Genomic DNA, 18992 nt, shown 5'->3' on the forward strand with positions numbered 1-18992 from the left:
AGACCAGTTCCTAGTTACCAGCAGTTGTGTGAGCAAAGCAGACACAGTGACCACACACACAATCCTGTTGCTTCACATAGATATATGTATGGGTATAGATATACTGTATATACACATGGATTTTTTTTTAATATATATATATATATAAAATAACACCTTGTTTATAAAGCGACATTTAATTGCCACTGGTTCCCTTCCCGCCCCACAAAAACAATAGTATACAAAATATAAAATATTTTAAATATTTATAAACGTTGCAAGAAAAAAATAGAACTGTATGAAAATATTTTTTTTTCTGAGGTTCCCTCCTGCCCTGTGGGATGAGGAAGAGAAGGGGTACACGTCTGGCCAGCCTAGTGTGCCTTGAGTCCATAGTTGTTAAGTGGGTATGAGTATGCCCTGCCTAATACTATCCGGTCCCGGAGGAGCTTAAATAAGACATAATAATTGCAGAAAAGGATGAGGGCCATGGAGAGCGTGTGGTTCCACTTCTCTGAGCGCAGCAGGGAGTAGAGCTGGTAGCAGACCACGCTGCCTTCGATGAGAATCAGCAGGTTGAGCAGCCGTAAGGGACGGTGAAAGAGGAACTGCAGGGAAAGAGTAAAGAAGGAGAGATTTCTGTCATTTGTTGCTGGGTTGAAGTGAGGAGGACTATGGACATAATGCTGTCAGGGACCACTGCAGAGCAGAAGCAGTGCTTGTGCTCCAGCCACCACTAGCTGCTACTTAGGGAAAACAGTAAGAAACAAGGCATGTTGAACTGGCATTTTGCTTGAGAAGGGGAAGTAGGTGAAATAAACCTATTGGCCTGCTGACACACTTTCCCATTTCCCTGAAAGATGTTAACTAGAACCCTCTCAGGGGAATGCCACTGCCTGATAGAGCTGTGTCACCTCAATGAGAAAGAGAGCTGTGGAGAGCTGTGTCACCTCAATGAGAAAGCACTGACAAGGCAGCCGTGGCTCCCATCTTGCCCAGAGGTCACTGTTAGACAGAATGGGTAAGCCCCACTGCTGCCAACATGGATTTTGATCAACAGCCCCAGGCTGTCACGGAACACTGAACTCTCTTCTGCTGCAGCTGGGTTTGAGCCTCTCCTCCCTCCCACAGTGGTAAGGCACCAAGCAACAGAAGAGATACTTGCATAAAAGCGGGCATGGGACACGTCTGAAGGCACTGCTACGTTGTAAGGCCCAACTGCTTTATACAGGCACCGGCTCCGTCGCACCAGAACTCCCTGTGGCCATATTGTGTTTTCTGACCAGCTGTGGGGAAACAATGCCAGAGTGTCAACATCTGTGCTCCCAACCCCCTGAACAAGGGTTCACAGGAATGGACTGCATCTTGAAAAATACCAAAGCCTCTGCCACAAGGACATGTCTTAGTTCCCACTGGAAAAGCACAGAGGGTTGATCACAAGCCCATTCAATGGACTCTTAAGTAGTATGAACAAATGGCTCCCAGTGCTAGAACCTTGTCCACTGCAGTGGAGGGAGCCACCCCCTGCCTCTGCTCAAGATGCTCTCCAGTGGCCAAGAAGAATCTCAGCATTCCTTTCTGTGAGGGAACCAGCAGTGACTGGAGGAGCTCAGACAGCTCTCTAGAGCAACCATATCTGTTTTCAGTGAACGAGGCCAGTAGAGTTGCATGGGGAGTGCAAACACATCCTCAGTAGATAAACACTGCTGGTATTTACTCATCCACTAGAACATCTCAGCCCCTTGCTAGGCATGCCAAGCCCTCCCATCCCCACACTCACATGTGCTGTGGAGCATTGCTGTAGGAGCCGTGTTCTAGTTTCTGCCACTTGCCGAGGTGGGCGGCAGACCTGTGGAGCAGGTCACAGTACTTGGGAGGCAGCAGCTGCGTGGTGAGCATGACAAAGGCATTGATCCACACCATGATGAGGTGCTCGCAGGACCAGCGCATGTCATAGTACTGGGTGCTCTGCAAAAAGACCAGACAAGAAATTGGCACCACTGTCACAAAGCAGAAGGAGGATGACAAGGGACATACTGCATGTGCATCCAGCAGACCCACACCACACGTTACAGGCATGCGCTTTTGGACCGGTGATTTCGGAGGGTTACGGCTTAGGAGGCGCTCAAGGCTCCCTTCTCCTTGAGCTGCTGAAAGGGCAGGGGATGATGCTGCAGCTGGTGCATCTCCTCCTCCAGCAGCAGGTAACAAGGCAGCTTGCTTGCCACAGAACTGCCCCAGGAGCACCAATTGCACCAAGACTGCTACATGGATTGTGGAACCCTGCCCATTTCTCTGCACAAACTGGAGCTTATTCAAATTAGAGAAATGACAGATGAAAAAATATAACCCTCACACTGACAAGAGGTTCTTGGATTTAGTTTGCCAAGCATCCTAGTTGGCTCTAACAGGCTGACCACCAAAGCCTCTGATCCAAGCACTCAAAAGCCACGATGTTGGATCTGAGACGGGTAACAACAGGTTCTCTTTTCTAGGAAGAACACAGCTATCCATCTGCCTAGGACAGGGGGTGGGAGAAGGGGAGTTAGTAAGTGGGGTGATGGGACTAGAGGTGCATCACATTTATGGCAATACCTATCTGCCAACCAGGAGCAGTACTAGTGCACTCCGGATGCAGCCATGCTCCGCTATCCGGGCTGCCAAAGGGGAGACAGAGAAAAGGGGAATTAACCAGGAATCTGGCCTGGCAGCAGTTCACACAACATTCAGAAGGAGACAGTGGGCAGGGGCACAGAGAGAGCCAGACAACAGCTACCTTCACAAAGCACAGTGGCAGGAATGCCACGTAGTAGGCACTGAAGAGAGAGTTGAAGAGAACTTCCTTGATCCTGCGGTTGAAGTCTGCTTTTAGACACTCCACCTCATTGCGGATGAGATCTGGGGAAAGGGGGCAGCTGTGGGTGGGGATAGATGTAGGATTATTGAACTGTTCTCTCAGGGATTCCCACAGGAGCGAGAAGAAGTCTTTGACCAGGCTGCTGACAGCTGAAGCCCCATCATCCGCCACCTGGTCCTGTACCAAGTAACCACAGTCTGCAGGTAGAGGCTGTGCTCTGCTGTCCTGGTGGAAGCAGCACAGAGGGACGTAGACACCAAACCTGCCGTGAAGGAAAGAAAAAAATGGCTGAAATAACAGCCATCCCAATAGGGGGCACCTCCCCAACAGGTACTGGCCCTGACAAGAGTGACAGCACATAGGAACCCCCCATTCCAGAAGCTAGCAGCCAACTCTTCTCCCCACTAAAAGGCCAGAGGCTGCAGCTTCAACACCTGTGCAGAGAAGTTTTTTTAAAGCCCATTTGCAGAACCACCAACAGTCCCAAAAGCTCAGTTTTCAAGTGGCAGTAAACAGCATAACAAACACAGCTCACACAAACAGCAGCTGAGGCAGTTCACTTCATCAACTCTGTACCACCTCCTCACACCCTCCCCCAGCCACTCCTGCTTCCTTTTGAATCCTAAATTGAGGAGACATTACAGCCAACACTCTGCTTCCCACAGTGGCTCATGGCACCCCCAAGCAGCTGTGCCCCCCTACCCAGGAGGTTCAAAGTGGTGTCACTCACGGGTAGCCCAGGAAGAGAAGGTTGAGAACAGAATGGCTGCGGAAGAGGTTGACCAGAGTCCAGCAGAGCACCCATCCACAGAGGGTGAGCAGCACCAGGCGCACCATGTAGCACATCAGCGATGTTGCACCCACCTGAGAGGCCTGCAAATGGAGAGGAAACACTCAGCAGTCCTATAACAACCAGTGCTAGAAGATAAGCACAAGGGATGCCTGTGGAGGATGAGCAGGGAGAGGGTGCCAGGAGGTACTAGAAGAGGGATAGGTGCTGTCTTCCTCTCAGAAGCAGGAAACTGATTCTCTTACAAACATAAATGCCTTTAATTTTATTAATGATTGACAGGATCCAAAAGATTCAAATAATCACGAGTTGTGGGGCATGACTAAAATAGGGCCTTTGAAGAAAAATTCAGAGCTGCAAAGCAGAAAAATATTTTTGCTCAAGTCCCTTATTGCTCCGATGACAGCCCAGGATAGCCTGAAACCCATTTCCTCTCTCTCTTTTCTTTAGAAGGATCAGGTCTCAGCATTGTGAAAATTTGCAGCTGAGGGAAAAGAAGATGTGCACCTTCTCGATTCCAAACCCAGATTCCCATAATTTAGCTCTATTGGATGTGCAGGCTGCAGTGTAGTGAGGAGGCACCACAGCAAGAAAGCCTGATCCAATCTCCAGAGGAGAGAAGGGAACTGAGCTATGAAAAGATTCTTAAGGGTTAGAGCCAATGCATGGGATGCACAAGAACCTGCATGGAAGATTTCAATGCAGAAATTTCAGCCTATGGCAAGTCTTTAATCTCCTCCTAGATGAAGAGCCAACAAAGCTACCCAATACTACAGGACATGACTGGTCTCAAGGAGAAAACTCCAAGGCAGAAGAGCATCCTCAAAATCTTAGTCCTTCACACCCAGACTCTTGTGAGGGAAGAAACCTTCCAACCTACAGAATTTTCCTGGGCCATGGATGACCATGTTCTGCAGCAAGTTCTACAGGCAGGAGAGGGAACAGTGGGAATGTTACCTCAGAGATAATGGCCCACACCAGCCTCCGTGCCAGCATCACTGTGATGAACGCCGCCAGGTGGTAGTCAATGAGGTGAAAATTCTGAAGGAGGAAAGAAAAAAGATCTTCACCAGGAAAAGGGACTCTGAAACCACCCAGATGGGGTGGGACTAGAAAACTGGCTGGTGGAGAGTACATTAGCACCTCACATAAGCATTCCCCAGATCTCTCTATTAGGGATGAAGGGAAATCAATAAACATTAGTAATACAGGAACATCTCCAGAAGCAAGATCTCCTCCACAGGGAGATTCCTTCCCATGGAGAGGTTTCCACAGAAAACAAAACAAACCAACCCTTCAGGCAGGTATTTTTGGGGTCAAAGGGACATCTAGAACCAGAATCCTACCATGGAGAACAGGTTGCAGGTTCTCAACAGAAAAGCCCCTGAACAATCAGACAAAGGGCAGCCAAACTGGAGTCCAGAGTGAGCACACAAGCTCACTTTCCGTCTTGGTCTCAAAAATGGTCTGTAGCAACCAGTGCTTCCTGATGAAACCAAGCTGATCTGAGAAACCTCATCTTCATTGGCCATGAAGAAGTTCTCTAGCTGCATCAAGTTAGACGCAGCTCTTACAGCTTTTCAGTGAAGCCATCCAATATATTCTGGCCAGAAGAGTTAGTAGACTCTGAATACTGCTGCTTTTGGTACTTCAGGGACATTTTGGATAAAAAAGAATGCTTGAGTTGTGATGGGAATAAACAAACGACCGTTAAATCCTGGTGGGTAGGGAGCCCCAGACAGAGTGCTTTTACTTCTAAGCCAGCCGTGTCCAGCACGGCAGAGCTGAGCAGGAGGCTGGTGACTGGAACACCAGCACCACCTGTCGGTACAGGTAACTGAGGGACCACCTCGTGCTTCCAAGCAGCCTTTAGGACACGGTTCCAGCTGCACAGGCCGACTTTGCTCACATGAGGCCTGCTGGCTCACAGGCAGCTTATTGGGACAGCAAGAACACTGAAACCGAGGAGGTCGAGAGCTTTGCATAAGCTGAGGATCTGACCTCCTCCCCCACTGTGCTGCTCGCCTGCTCTGAGATCCTAACAAAAATCTGCACATCTTCCTTCTCTCACGCTCTGTTGTTTGAACCAGCAAGGGGCACTCACAGCAGGAGACAGCTCCTGGAGTCTCAACTCTGTGTCAAACCCTAGGGACTAGCTAGACCATGCAAACATGTGCAAGAAGTATCCCCTGAAGGAGTCCTGCTGACTTCTCTCTCTCTCCTGCCATGATTTTCTCCCCTCTAAAATGGGGGATGACATGGCCCTGACTGATGGGGGTGCATGTGAACTCTCATTCACTCCCTTAATGTCAAATGCTTGGTGATTCCTGGATTGAAGAAGCATGAAAGGAGCTGTGTAATGAAAAAGCCTGAGTGATGGCACTTGCTGGGGAACTCACCAGTGAGGTGCAGGAAGCAGGGTGATTGTATGGGTACCACCAGACAGTCTTGTAGATGTTGATGTACTGAATGAAGAGGGCTACCAAAAGGTAGATGAAGAACAGGAATTCAAAGAGAAGGCTCCCATCCAATGGCAGGTCAGGGATCCGGCAGTGACGCACAGGCTCTGGAGTAATCAGTGCTGTGATCGGAGGTGCTGACAGGCTGATGGCATTACCATTCCTGAAGCAGATGGACATCACTTACTTGGTAAACATTCTCCATCATCTCTGACATTTCCCAGGATAGAGTGCTTGAGGTTGTAAATATGAGACTGGGTATTACCAGGGGAGAGGTGACAGCAGTTTTGCATTCCTATTTCTGACATGAGACATGAGGCTGGTGGTGACCTCCATCATCTTAGCTCAGACAAACCCTTATCCAGAATTTTCTCTGGATGACAGCTTGATCTGTCAGAAGTGCTGTGACATGCCCAGCAACATTTCAGTAAACTTGCAGACTGAGGAGCAGACATACAGAGCTAAAATCATTAAGGACTCTGTGCTACACCCAACAGTTAATATTGGCTTTCCACCCATCACCAGGACACTACAGTAGCACCCAGCCTCCTTCTCCAGCACAGCAAAGTGCCCATTGTCTTTCTGTTCATAGTTCCTCTTTTAAAAAGATGAGTAACTAAAAATGGAATGGAGTAGTTCAGCCACTTCCTAAAGGCTAACCTCTCAAGTGTTCTCACACTTCCTTCTTTTCTAGCTTTCAGAGGAGGACTGGACAACTAAAAGCTCTGGCATACTGAACTGGTAGAGGAACTATGCTATGTCTGACTGAAACCAGATAAGCAACACTCTCCCAGGACCCTGGGGCCCTGACTCCATAGTCTCGACGTCACTTGCTTCCAAAGAACCTCAAACTGTGCTATCTGTCCCTCTGTCCCTGACAGAGAAGTCTGTAAAGGCCAAAGCTAAATGGCTTGGATTGCTCTACTCTGTAAGAATGAACCTATACCAGGGCCCCAGCATGCAGCAAATAGCTTCTCTGGTCTGCCAACTTTTTATGGAAAGAAGTAATGCTGGGCCCTTTCAGTTTTTATACCAAATGTGGTAATCTCAATGTCACTGCATGTCTGTTCCTGTTTCAGCCCCCAACTTCCCCAGAAAATGCAGGTCATCTCTACCAACTATGAGAATTAGTTTCATCAACCTGCAGGTCTAAAACAGAATATAGGCATCCTCCTGCCTTGTGTTTCTATTATGTAGGAGGAGGAGTCACAGCTGTACTCTGATGTGTCACATTAATTCTCCAGGGCAGTGAAGGCAGGTGAGCGAGACAAGGACTCATCATTTGCTAGGACTCACTGCTCTGGAAACTGCTGCAGGAAAGACAAATGAAGCATTGTGTGATTTCCACCCCTGTGTGATTTCTACTGTGGCTGTTGTGACCACAAGAGAGTGGTGAAGGGGGCCTGAGACCACTGCCACAATCCCCTCCATGGGGCTGCTTTTAATGCATGAAGTCAAAAGAGGGGCTGCAGAGGGAAGCATGTACCACAGCAGAGCTGAGAAGGGAAGCTGGAAGAGGTTTGTCATGCAGGACTTGTTCCCTCTTGGATGAGTTGTCTCATAATACCACAGTGGAGGGCTCAAGGTTCCCCTCTCCCAACCCCTCACTTTCACCACAAAGCCATGCTCCCACACAGGGTTCAGGGTGGATCAAGGCTCCTTGCTTTCAGTGCTGTCCCAGCCATGGATGTCTCAACAGCCCTGCCTCTGTCCTCACCTGTTTCTCAGACCAGTACCGTTTCCACAGCTCCCGCCAACCAGAGTCTGGAGAGAAGGCAAAGCGGAACGGCTTAGCTGCTGCCGGCTGGGTCCCCTCCTTCCACCGGGCATGACCAGGAACCAGTCCACTCCCAGTGCCTCCAGCAGGCTGTGCCCTGACACCCAGACAACGATCCAAAAGCCTTCCCAAATCTGCAAAGGAGGCAGAAACATCACTTAAGCTTTAAACTCTGGTCACACTCACCCAGTTCACGCTCCAGCCAGGCAAATTCATGCAGAAGGGAGTCACTCCATACACTCAGAGCCCTGTGGGACAGCCACCAGCCCCCTAAACCACTGTGCCACTTCAATGGCAGCAGGTCAGTGTCTGCTTGCACACCCAGAAGGAACACCACTGACACTGTGTCTCTAAAAAGGGGCTGCTTACATTAGCCATCAACAAATGAGAGCACTTACTGCTGGCTGGAAAGTACCACTGAGCATCTCCAGAGCTGGAGATGACACAAATGTGTGCTTATTTCAAAAGCAAACCTGGGAAGAGCCTTCTCCATGTTGTGGTTGAGCTACTAGAGCTTCACAGCTCTTTATAGGCACTCAGCACGTTACTTGCCAGGCTCTGATGCTGGTAGGTAATTCAGACACCCTCTGGCAGAGCTCTGAACAGACAGACTCGTGTCCTTGAAGGAAACTGCATGGTCCAGCTCCCTTCTGTGCTAATGCCCAAATGACACCAAGGTAATACATCCATTTAAAAGTAGGTTTAGCTAGCAGAAAAGTGCAGCAAAACACACATGTATGCATGTACTTCAAACGCACATATGGGCACTCCCATAACCCAGCCCTGAAAAGAAAAATAATTCAGAAGTAAACTTGTACATATTTATTTACCTATTTATTTTTAATGACACACTTAAATCTATCAATTCCTTAAAATAAACTGCTATGAGAGAGGCTGGGCAACTCAGAATATCAGAACAATAGTGTCATTTCTGGCATATTTTTCTTCTATTTCACTGGTCTCCCACATGACACTGCAAGGATTTTGGCAGTCAGGAAAGTTTCCAATGGAAACACAGCAGACATAAGGGAGTGAAGGATTGAACTGGAGTGCACCTGTGCTGTACAGGAACAAGACACCAAGTGAGCATCTCACTACAAGGACTTCGGTGTGTCTCTGTGCCTGGAGTCTAAATCAGCTGCTCTTTTGGAAAAATATTATAGCCAGAACCAACCCAGGGGCCAAAAAAGCACATCCACCTTCTGGGAAACTCCAGATGTAGCTTTGAAATGTACAGATGGAACCTATGGTCTATTTATAATTCAGTCATCACCTCCTTTAAAATCCTGAGAAATCACAGCTGGCAGAAATTCCAGAAGTTTTGTCAGTGAGTCACAGGACTGTCACCATGAACATAGTGTGCAGGAGTACTTCTCTAAAAAATTCCCTCAAAGAATTGCCCTTTGTATTAAAATTTCCCATCCTTCATCTCTACTCCGATAAACAACTGTCATTATTGAAACCAGGATACCAATTCTCAAACTTTCAACAAAAATCAAGATGTTTCAAAGGACGAATGCTTCCTGCATACCCACACAAAAGTCAGTTGGAAAAATCAAACCAAACCAAACCCAAAAAAACACATCAAAAACCAGAGATCCAGGAGGGAGAGAGAAAAAAAATAAACAGGAGATATGAAAATGCATGAAAGGCAAGCAAACATTGGAGAATTTTGGTTTTGAGGTAAATAGTGTGTTTTGGCAGACTTTAATACTCTTATATCTCCAATAGCAACACAACAGAGATTGAAGCCTTCCTTACCTTTCTTGTCATGCAAGAATTTTCAGACAATTTTCCCTACGATGTTCCTGAGTTTTACTTGGAAATATTTCTATTTCAGGAATTAAATATAAACAAGAAAATTCTCCTGCATGTGTAAGATGAGTAGGGGCAGCAACAAACAATGCAGAATTCACTTAGGGCATTCAGACACTTTCGATAAACAGCTAAAGTGAAGGAAAAAAAATGAGGAAAAACCCCCAAAAAGAACAAACTTGAAAGCCATTTTAAGCCAAATTTAGCTACCACAGGGCCTGTGGTAGCTGAAACAATTGGTCTGATTCGACCTACAGGATATTTATGATAATGGATGCAATATGTTGGTGGTCTAATTAGTGCTATTAACAGTGGAAGGTAGTTTATAGCACATTCAATAATTCATGTAAATAATTTAACAGGTCTCATTAGTATCACCCCATTAGTATGCCTCACACGCTCGCCAATACAGACACTTGGACACAGAGTAATCGCAATTCCAGCCCCTGGCTTTACAAACCAGTAAAATGCAGGTTTCTACCAGTAAAAACAACTGCCCGTGGAAAGAAGCCATCCTTAACATCAGTGCATATATTTTAAATGCACTTGAATAAGCCCTTTCACAGTGATTCATGAACATATAGACTGGGCAGTTCCTCAAGCCAAGCTTTAAATAACTTTAAATACTGGAGTCAGATCAAATTAGGTAGGTATTTGTTGGAGCAAAATCTGCCTAAGAACCATCCCTTTTTTTGTTTGCTTTTAGTTTGTAAAACTAGCCACACAAAACTGAAGCTCCAGAGATAAAGCTAAACAAAGCAGTGAGATTACACATCAGATTGTCTCTAAGTCTGCTTTTTTTTGGCCTTGAACCAATCAACAGCCCTCCTTTTTGAGGAGAAAGACATGGGGAAAAGCATTTTTATAGCTTTCAATTAATAAACAAAGGCACGATTCTACTTTGAAAACGAGAAAAAAAGGTGTCCATAAACTCCTTACTCCAAGAGATAATATTCCAAGTCATATTAAGTATTAATGAAGAGTCTACCCTGCTCCCTTCTATTCCCCACCCCATCAGTGATTATATTTTATAGTCATGCAGAAAAAGTGAGTAATGAAAGATAAAAGCTTTTCCTGACAAGACTCTTCGGTCCATTAACGTGATTCCACACTGTTTTTCCAGTTCACTTACAATTTCCCTCAAAAAATAAGTGACATGCTTGTAGTCCCTTCATCCTCAAATCCTCAGAACCAGTATTACCTAGCCTCCAAGATATCCTCTCTGAGGCAAATGTGGGCATCATAAAAACACACAGGCAGAATCTGGAGAGCAGCTACAGAAGAGCAGACAGTGGTCCTGCCCATGCACAGGGAATGGATGTGGGTATGGACAGCTCTTGGGTTCAAGGGCAGACCATGCTTCAGGACAGAGACAACACTTTCATTTGTGACACAGTTACAAGAAAATCCAGAAACAGAAGGCATCAGATGCTCTGATTTCCAGTTCCTGCTTTTAGGACCACAGAAAGCACTTGTTAATTTTTTTTTTTCTGTGCCACAATACCCTTCCTGCCCATCAGCTCCCCAGCTATCCTGACGAGGCAGGATCGTGGCAGGATCGTGGCAGGCAAGAACCACAGCTGTGTGCATGAGTTTACTGATAAAAAGCTAGGCAGATGAATTACTCACCAATTCAGAGGTGAAACAGTGTGCAGCCCTGTCCTGCTCACCAAGGCCCATCACTCAGAATCATGTTTCTGCATCAGCAGCTGCCCAAACAGCTCTTTCAAGAGGCAATCAGGAGAGAGTCAGTGACTCATCAGAATGGCAAGTGTGCCTGTTTCCCATCTCTTTGCTGGAAATGCTACAAAGCTCAGTCAGTTATTTTGATGGTGTTACCATTTTTTAATTGGAGAAAACTCCAAGCCTCTCCAGTCTTGTTGGGAAGCTTGCTGCACCGAGACATGAGAACTCCCAGAGTCTGCAAGACATTCAGGTGGCTTTCCTTTGCTCCACAAGTCCTAGCACCAGTTACTCACAAGAGCAGAAAGAGAAACATGGCCATCCTCACTTGGTGCAATGTGGGTCAAGAAGACCACAGGTCTCTCACTGCAACTCACCATCTCAATTAAAGCAACCTTCTTCCTGCTGAGGAAGCATGTGACAGCTGGGGGTGAAGCAACACATGGTCTCTGTGGTGAGGGACTCTCTGCCTCCACAGCAACACAGACACTCCTGGCAAGACTTTCCATTCAGGGTGTCCGTGCTTTGTGGAAACACACCTGCCCCGTGTGCAGAGCTCCCTGGCAGGGAAGCGCAGCCAGCCACCCCCACGACACGGCTGCAGAGCACTGACACAGAGCACAATTAGTTTCTGAAACTGAAAATGCTCTCTTGGTTGCTAATGTCCTTAACTCACTGCAGCTGGTCAGCCTAATCCTAAACTTGCAGTTGTCCAGCAATCCTAGTATCTTTGCAAATTATCACGCAAGTTTTCCTTTGAACTTTGAACTTTTGAGAGTCCTAGTTACTATAGGTTATTTTTACTTCCTTTTAGTGTGAACATCTTATTTATTTATTTAAATTAAAATAAAAAACAACCAAAACAAAACCAAATCCCCATTCTGACAGCTGGAAAAACAGACACAAAGCTAATAATTGACTCACCCAATATAACACCAAAAAGAAAAAGAATCACCAGAGAGCCAAGGAACAGAGATGGCTTCACCCAAGCCTTGGTCACAAGGCCACCTTGTCAGCACCCTCACATCTGCCACAACGGAAGCCACAAAGACACAAAATTTCTGTGAAAGCCCCAACTGGTCTGGGAATAAAATAAGCATTTAGTTGTTGCAAGGGAGGAAACAACCGACAGGTTATCAGATGGAAAGCTAAATATTTGGCTTGCACAGAGCTGCCCCGGTGCTAAGTCAACACAACCTTTCAACTCCTGCTGGATCCAAAGGCACACACCCGCCACCTGGCCCAGAGCTGGGAGGCAAAACCGGTTAGGAGGGAGGTCTCCAAGTCAGCACATTTTCTAAGCCCTCATGCCATACAGAGAGATGGATTAAGATGGGGATTTGGCACAGAGAGAGACAGAAACCCCCCTGAAGTGCAGCCCAAGCACCATCAAACAGGAGAGCTGGGTGGGGAATCACCACTGTCAGGTGGTGCACCAGCAAGACTAATTTTTGCTCGGTGACTAATAACCTCCTCTGTAAAAACAAAACCAACCCATCAAGACCACGTCAGTGTAGGCTTTTCTGATACAGCACAACTCTGGCTGAAGAGGTTGCATCTATCAGTCCTCTACACAGATGCCAAAACCAAAGGGTCGAAGTAGCAAGATTATGGCAAGCGTTGACAAACAGCATATGTACTGTATGACTTATTTCTAGTGTTTTCAGCAAGGAAGAGTAGAGCTAAGCAGAAGGGTAAGTGGGAAAAATAGAAGTTTTAGCTTAAGACAAGGGGAAGGCAGTGCCTGCCATTTGCAGCTGCCACAGTATTTCAAATACCCACATACAAAAATGGGAATGGGAAAGAAAAGTTTTTCAGGAAAAGCCTCTCAAAGTTAAAGTGCAGTAAGCTCAGTCAGCTCATTTTGCAGACATGTTAAAGTATAAGACATAGATTTAAGTTCTTAATACTCCAGATAAACAAAATTATCTAAGATACTAAAAAAGCCATTTTTAAACACAGAGAAATCCTATAAATTCCCTAAAAATCCCCTCAAAGACCTTACTTTAGGGGGTGCAAGGAAGAAGTCTCCAGAGGTATGCAGGCAATAGTGTCCCCTTCAGAAGATAGGTGAGTTCAGGTTTTGTGAATCGAAGGAAAGTTGAGACACACACTAAGCACTCTAAACAAAACTCTGGAGAGTACAAGAACAAAGCCACAATTCCTGGTGTAATAAAACAGTATTACCTTATATTGCCATATAATTACCTTGTGCAACTAACTGCTGCAGCAGGTCAAAACAAACAGCTTAGAAAACTTCAATGAATGACTGTAGTAATTTTATGAATGAAGACAAGAGAATTTATATTCCAAAAGGAAGTAAAAAAAAACCAAAAAAAACAAAGCCACAATGCAAGACCCTCAAGGCTCAGCAGCTCCAAGTGGCCAATAACACTCCTCACCAAGCCAACAACTATTACACAGCTAGCAGCAAGACATTAACATTTTCTTTGGCTTCTTCTGATGTATACAGCAACACTCCCAGCCACATAGTGGATCCAGGAATAAAGAAAGCATTGGCTTGTTCTTGTGTGACAACAAGACAGAATTGCAAAGCTGAGCTTTTCCAGCAGCAGAGGGAAATGCAGGCCTGACCAGTTGGGTCACAGTCTATTTTGGTCCTCGAGTTCCCATGCTTCTGAATTGTCTGGGGAAAGGGACACCAAGCCCAGCCTCATCCAGAGTGAGAAGCCCAAACTAAAGAGCTGGAAGGAATTACTGAGCCAGACAGTTCTCTGAGTGTGTAACAACACAGAAGTTTTAACTCCAACTCCACGTTACTGATAGAAAATGAAGTTCTGTTTAGAAGGGGACACTGGTTGGGAAGTGAAACACAAGGGCAGTGTTTCAGCAGCCACAACACAGGCAAAGCTATCAAAGCTGGCTGATAATACAATTTATCAACACGCACTCACTCCTAAGTATATCTTGCACCAGAGCTCTTCAGTAAGCATTACGCACAGCCACAGCTCTGCTAAAACACAGCTACAGATCACTCTATATTATACCATGCCATGTGCAGCAACTGGGAAAGTCAGGGAATTTTAGGTATGGCCACTGAATTTTTTTTTCCAAGATATCAAGCCAAATGCACAACAAAACAGATCACTACTCACAGGGAAAAAAGAAGGGAAAAAAAATAGAAGATGCTCATGCTTTAAGAGCCCATCTTAAAATTTTCCATCAAGCAAGCCACCAAAATAGGCATTCTCCTCCCAACCTCGAACACAAACCCACAGTCTAATGGCCTGAGCACAGGCTAGGATATCTTCTGCTTTTTAATCTTTCCTCTTCAACTGACTTCCAGGGAACTTGTTTTACCAATACAGAACTCAGTTTCCTTATCCAAAACATGATAAACTCTTCTAAAGTACTTCTCCTCCCAAGGGTCTCTGTATGTAGTAGTGGATATTTTTTTACAGTATTATTTTAGCGCTTTAGACAAGCTTTTTTTAAAACAAACAGAAGCAGCTTTCCTGCTGGTTTTGTTCCTCTGCCAATCCCTATGTTTAATTTAATGGAGATCAGCCATGATGACAAATCATGGGGAGTCACTAGGATTTTTCTATTTTGTCCTCAAATAGCTAAAAATAAGGCAGGCATCTGCCATCTGTAGCAATGAGCTTGAGCGCATGAAGAAGAACACAAGTTAAAAACCACTTCCTTGAGCCTTTCACCAAGTCATCGCACTAGGAATCACAGCAGAAAGTATCAGTGAGACAATGCTTTGCACATCCCTGACGCTGCAGAAAAGCAACAACATTGCAGGGAATTTTAAACACATTGTAATTTGTATAAATCATAAATTTGCATTAAAATATAAACTACATATGAGGATGCACCGATTCTCCCCTATCTGCCTCTTAAACAACAGGTTCAGGTGACATAAATATTCCCCACAAAACAGTAAGTCTTCAATTCAACCTCCATGACTTTGGTAGGCAGGACTCAGAACTTTGTATGACTGTTTACAGAGCAACTAATCCAGCAGATTGAGAAAATGCAATAGGATACATTAATCCCTTGTATAATTAATTATACTGAGACTAATCCAGCTGTCTGAATCTGCATCCATGCTCCCCTATATGTATTTCTGGGCTGCAGATGTCTACTGATAATTTTGCTTTAAACCAACAATTCCAAACCTCCCAAAGGATGCCACTGCACCCTGTCTCCTAGGACAGCTCTCCTCTCCTGACCAGGTTGCATTATACCCACTTCTCACCAGAAGTCTCATTTTTGCTTGCAATACCCAAAGAAATCAAGAAAAGGTTGGAAATAACTCACCAATGACAACAGCCCCCAAAGAACAGCATGAAATCTTCCAGGACAGTTTGTGAAAGCTTATGAGCTACTTTCCCAAATCAGACAGCTACTACAGATTTACCTCTGATATTAAAAATCCACCTGCTAACAGCTATGCCTATCTAACTGCAGCTTACCTAACTGTGGTAGGGTTAGAAACAAATTGACTGAAGTTCCAATTTTAACTGCCAGAAGAAAACTTCTTCCAGGATTTCATGATTCTGGGCACAGGGAAAACACTGAGACTAAGGAGCAGGATGGTCTCAGAATTGCTACTATCTTGTTGCTTTCCACCACATCCATCTTTAGCAACTGTACCTTTACTGAGGAGTACTGAGTAGCCCATCTGGTTTCTGACCTGAATGCTCATGGAAACTGAAAGCCACCTTAACAAACATTTCTAGCACATTTGCTCTTGGCTGTATTCTCAAACATCCAGATTGTGTGCCTATAGAAAGAAAGAAAGTGTTAAGTTTTATGAAAACCAGGTTTGAGTCAATTACATATTGCATTACATATCCTTTCAGAGAAAGATTTGTGTCCACTGCTACTCAGTTTCAAAACCAGCAGAAAGGTGTTGGGCTTCCCCTTCAAACACTGCATACAGAAGTAAATTTTTTAATCTAAAATTTCAGAACTAAGAGGAATGTCTGAAGAAGAGACAAAAAAGTAATTATGCCTGTCTGCTTTTGAGTTCTAGTAACAGTACATCTACATTGGCAATGTTACATCAGCACAAATGTTGCTAACACAGGCAGGCCAGTAAGATGAGAATTGCTTTATTTCCTTAGCTTCCACTGAATCTACTGTGGTAAATGCCATTAGTGTCTCTGAAAAACAAGTAATTTCAGCAAGGTGCTTATCTGTATAATGCAAAAATTTTTATAAGAATTCATCATCTTACAAGCAGAATAGAAACATGCACTGCAAAGTAGGAAGCAAAATGTTTTATCCCCATTTTACAATCAGAAAGACTAAATAGAAGAGTAAGAAATAAAAGCCCTGCATTTTCAAAATTATTAATGATTTTGAATGCTCTGGTTGAGGCAGTATAGACACCTCCATTAGTAGGAACATGGACACCCAGAGCTTCTGAAAGTCAGGTCTCAAATGCTGCCAAGAGACAGCCAGGAATGAGCTGTACAGGAGGCACGCAGGTGTTCTATGGTCTTGAGATCGGGAGTACACGCTGAGCACGGGTCACTGTGTCACTGATATCACTTGAGCTTCTTGTTCCAAATAAATCAAACCTGGAAAACATTACCACCTGCTGTGCTGGTTTGTACAGCAAAACCCCAGGCAAAGAAGCTCAAGAACAGGAACAAGGAGTAGCTGCATCTACACCTGAAGATAAGGGTGTCAGATAAGGGACAACAAGGAGCACATGAAGTTTCAGCCCAAACCCCAGAGGGGTCAGCATTGCCTGGCACAATGAGCACACCAGTGAGCCCAGATTTTACCAGCAGAGTATAATCCAAGCACCTTGGCTGAAGGAGTCTGCACTCCAAGAGCTGCAGCTGGAAGGAGGAATGAGTGTCAGAAACACTCCAACAGCAGGAGTGCCAGGAGGTGAGCCATGGAGCAGACTGTGGGTTAAAAAGGGCTGATGTTCTCTGCCTTCAGCATCCTGTAAAACTGGAGCTGAGCCATTCCAGTCCCACCCCTGTACTAGTGTATCCCTCTCCCAGAAATCTCTTCTGGTTACAGTGAGTTAACAGACAGAAGGGATGGTTACAGAAGGGATGCCTTGTCTCCAAAAATTTTGTAACTCACCCCTTTGTAACAGACATCTCATTTCTCCACTTCCAGTCGTAACAGACGACAGGGACACGAGGGGCCCCTTACTCACAATGGAAAGCATGCATGAGAGCAATCAGAGATTGCAAACAAAGCTGCCTCTGTTTCTGCTGTACGTTCACATGTTAAAATGATGCTGGAGTAGGGAAGGAGCTGTCTCATGTAATAAGGAAAATCATGCGCCCAACTGCTAGCCTATATAAGAGAGAATGATTGATACACTGTTTTCACTGCGGTACAAAAAAGAACAGCGACAGAAATGTGCACCCACATCCATTCTGGAAACGGTACCTTATGGCGGGTTGGATTTACCTGGACTTAGAGAAGATTGCCTCAACTCCTCATCTTCCACAGGACAGTCCCCTTGCAGGACTGGTTACATAGGGACAGCGCTTTAAAAGCCCAAAGCGCACACTGCCGTGACCCCAGCCCAACTTCCTCGTGTTTAATCCTCAACCCTCCTCCCACAGAGCACCCGGCTCCCAGCAGCGTGCGCGGACCTCCTGCTTTAACCCAAACACAGCAGGAAATGTCTCGAAGGAGAAGCCCGGGACCAAAAGCCGTAACTTACCAGCAGGACGGAACAAACCCGGCGGAACCCTCCCCACCACTCCCACACACACAGACACACACCCCAGGTTTCGGAGGGGAGCTCCGGCGGTCGCAGCCCGCCGCCCGCCGGGGTCGCCGTGGCTCTCCGGCGCTGCCCACGGGAGCGGCGGGGCCGTACTCACACATCCAAGCGCGGGCGGCGGCGCGGCTCGGACATCAGCCGGCAGCGGGGTCCCCTCCGGCGGCAGCGGCCCGGCGGCGAGACCCGGCCCCGGCAACCCCCGGCCTGCCCGGGGGGAACGAGGCTGCGGCTGCGGCGGCGGCGGTGGGAGCCCCGCGGAGCGTCCCTCCTCCCGCCGGGCAGACCCACCTCGCCGCTGCCCCGCGGCGGGGCAGGAGCAGGGGAAGGGATAGGAGGAGAAGAGGAGGCAGGCGGGCGGGTCCGGCCTCGGCGCCCCGGCGCGGCCCTGCACAGCGCCGGCTACCCGGGAGACGTGGCAGTGAGGGCTGATGCTCTCATCACGCGGCGACAGCGGCGGCGGCCCGCGGCGGCAGCGGCCGGCCCAGGGAGGGCAGGAGCCGCGGGGAGGGCGGGGCCGCGGCCGCGTCGCGCCGTGCCGCCATCTTGGTGGTGGCAGGCAGGGCTCAGGTGCTGCCGCCGGCCAGGCCTCGCTGCTGGGGTTCCATAGAACCACACCGAACCACTTAATCAATCAGGTCGGAAAAGACCTCTGAGATCGGGGAGACCAACCTATGGCTGATCACCATCTTGACAACCAGACCATAGCACTGAGAGCCACGTCCAGTCTTTTCCTTAAACACCTCCAGGATCTGTGACTCCACCACCTCCCTCGACAACCCATTCCAATGTCTAATCATCCTTTTAGTCGAAGAAATTCCTCCTAAAGTCCAATCCAAACCTTCTCTGGCACAGTTTAAGACAGTGTCCTTTTATCCTGTTGCTTGTTGCCTGGGAGG

At 46.6% G+C, this 18992-nt stretch overlaps 1 protein-coding gene across 4 annotated transcripts; it reads right to left on the bottom strand.

Moving 5' to 3' along the window:
• Positions 1-67: 67 nt before the first annotated feature.
• On the bottom strand, positions 68-18505 carry TMEM39A (transmembrane protein 39A). Of its 4 annotated transcripts, XM_036406119.2 has the most exons (9): positions 18197-18505; positions 7803-7996; positions 6026-6248; positions 4584-4667; positions 3567-3709; positions 2756-3098; positions 1760-1947; positions 1145-1265; positions 68-587 (listed from the first exon to the last, which is right to left on the bottom strand). In XM_036406119.2, the coding sequence occupies exons 2-9, from the start codon at positions 7913-7915 to the stop codon at positions 354-356; spliced, it is 1449 nt and encodes a 482-aa protein (XP_036262012.1). In that variant the 5' UTR covers positions 7916-7996; positions 18197-18505; the 3' UTR covers positions 68-353. The 4 variants fall into 4 exon arrangements, with proteins under 4 accessions (XP_036262012.1, XP_036261916.1, XP_036261981.1 ...); XM_036406023.2 differs by lacking the exon at positions 18197-18505 and having other exon boundaries at positions 7803-10660; XM_036406088.2 differs by lacking the exons at positions 4584-4667; positions 18197-18505 and having other exon boundaries at positions 7803-10660.
• Positions 18506-18992: the final 487 nt, after the last annotated feature.

This window comes from Molothrus ater, chromosome 2 (assembly GCF_012460135.2).
Source record: "Molothrus ater isolate BHLD 08-10-18 breed brown headed cowbird chromosome 2, BPBGC_Mater_1.1, whole genome shotgun sequence".
In the NCBI taxonomy this organism is placed as follows: Eukaryota; Metazoa; Chordata; class Aves; order Passeriformes; family Icteridae; genus Molothrus; species Molothrus ater.

Excerpts from the sequence above, each read along its gene's own strand:
- TMEM39A (XM_036406023.2), bottom strand. The coding sequence starts at position 8,017 with ATGTTTCTGCCTCCTTTGCAGATTTGGGAAGGCTTTTGGATCGTTGTC. Across the intron at positions 3,099-3,566 it reads CTTCTCTTCCTGGGCTACCC|GTTTGGTGTCTACGTCCCTC; the intron begins GTGAGTGACACC and ends CCTTCACGGCAG. Across the intron at positions 588-1,144 it reads TGTCCCATGCCCGCTTTTAT|TTCCTCTTTCACCGTCCCTT; the intron begins GCAAGTATCTCT and ends CTTTCCCTGCAG.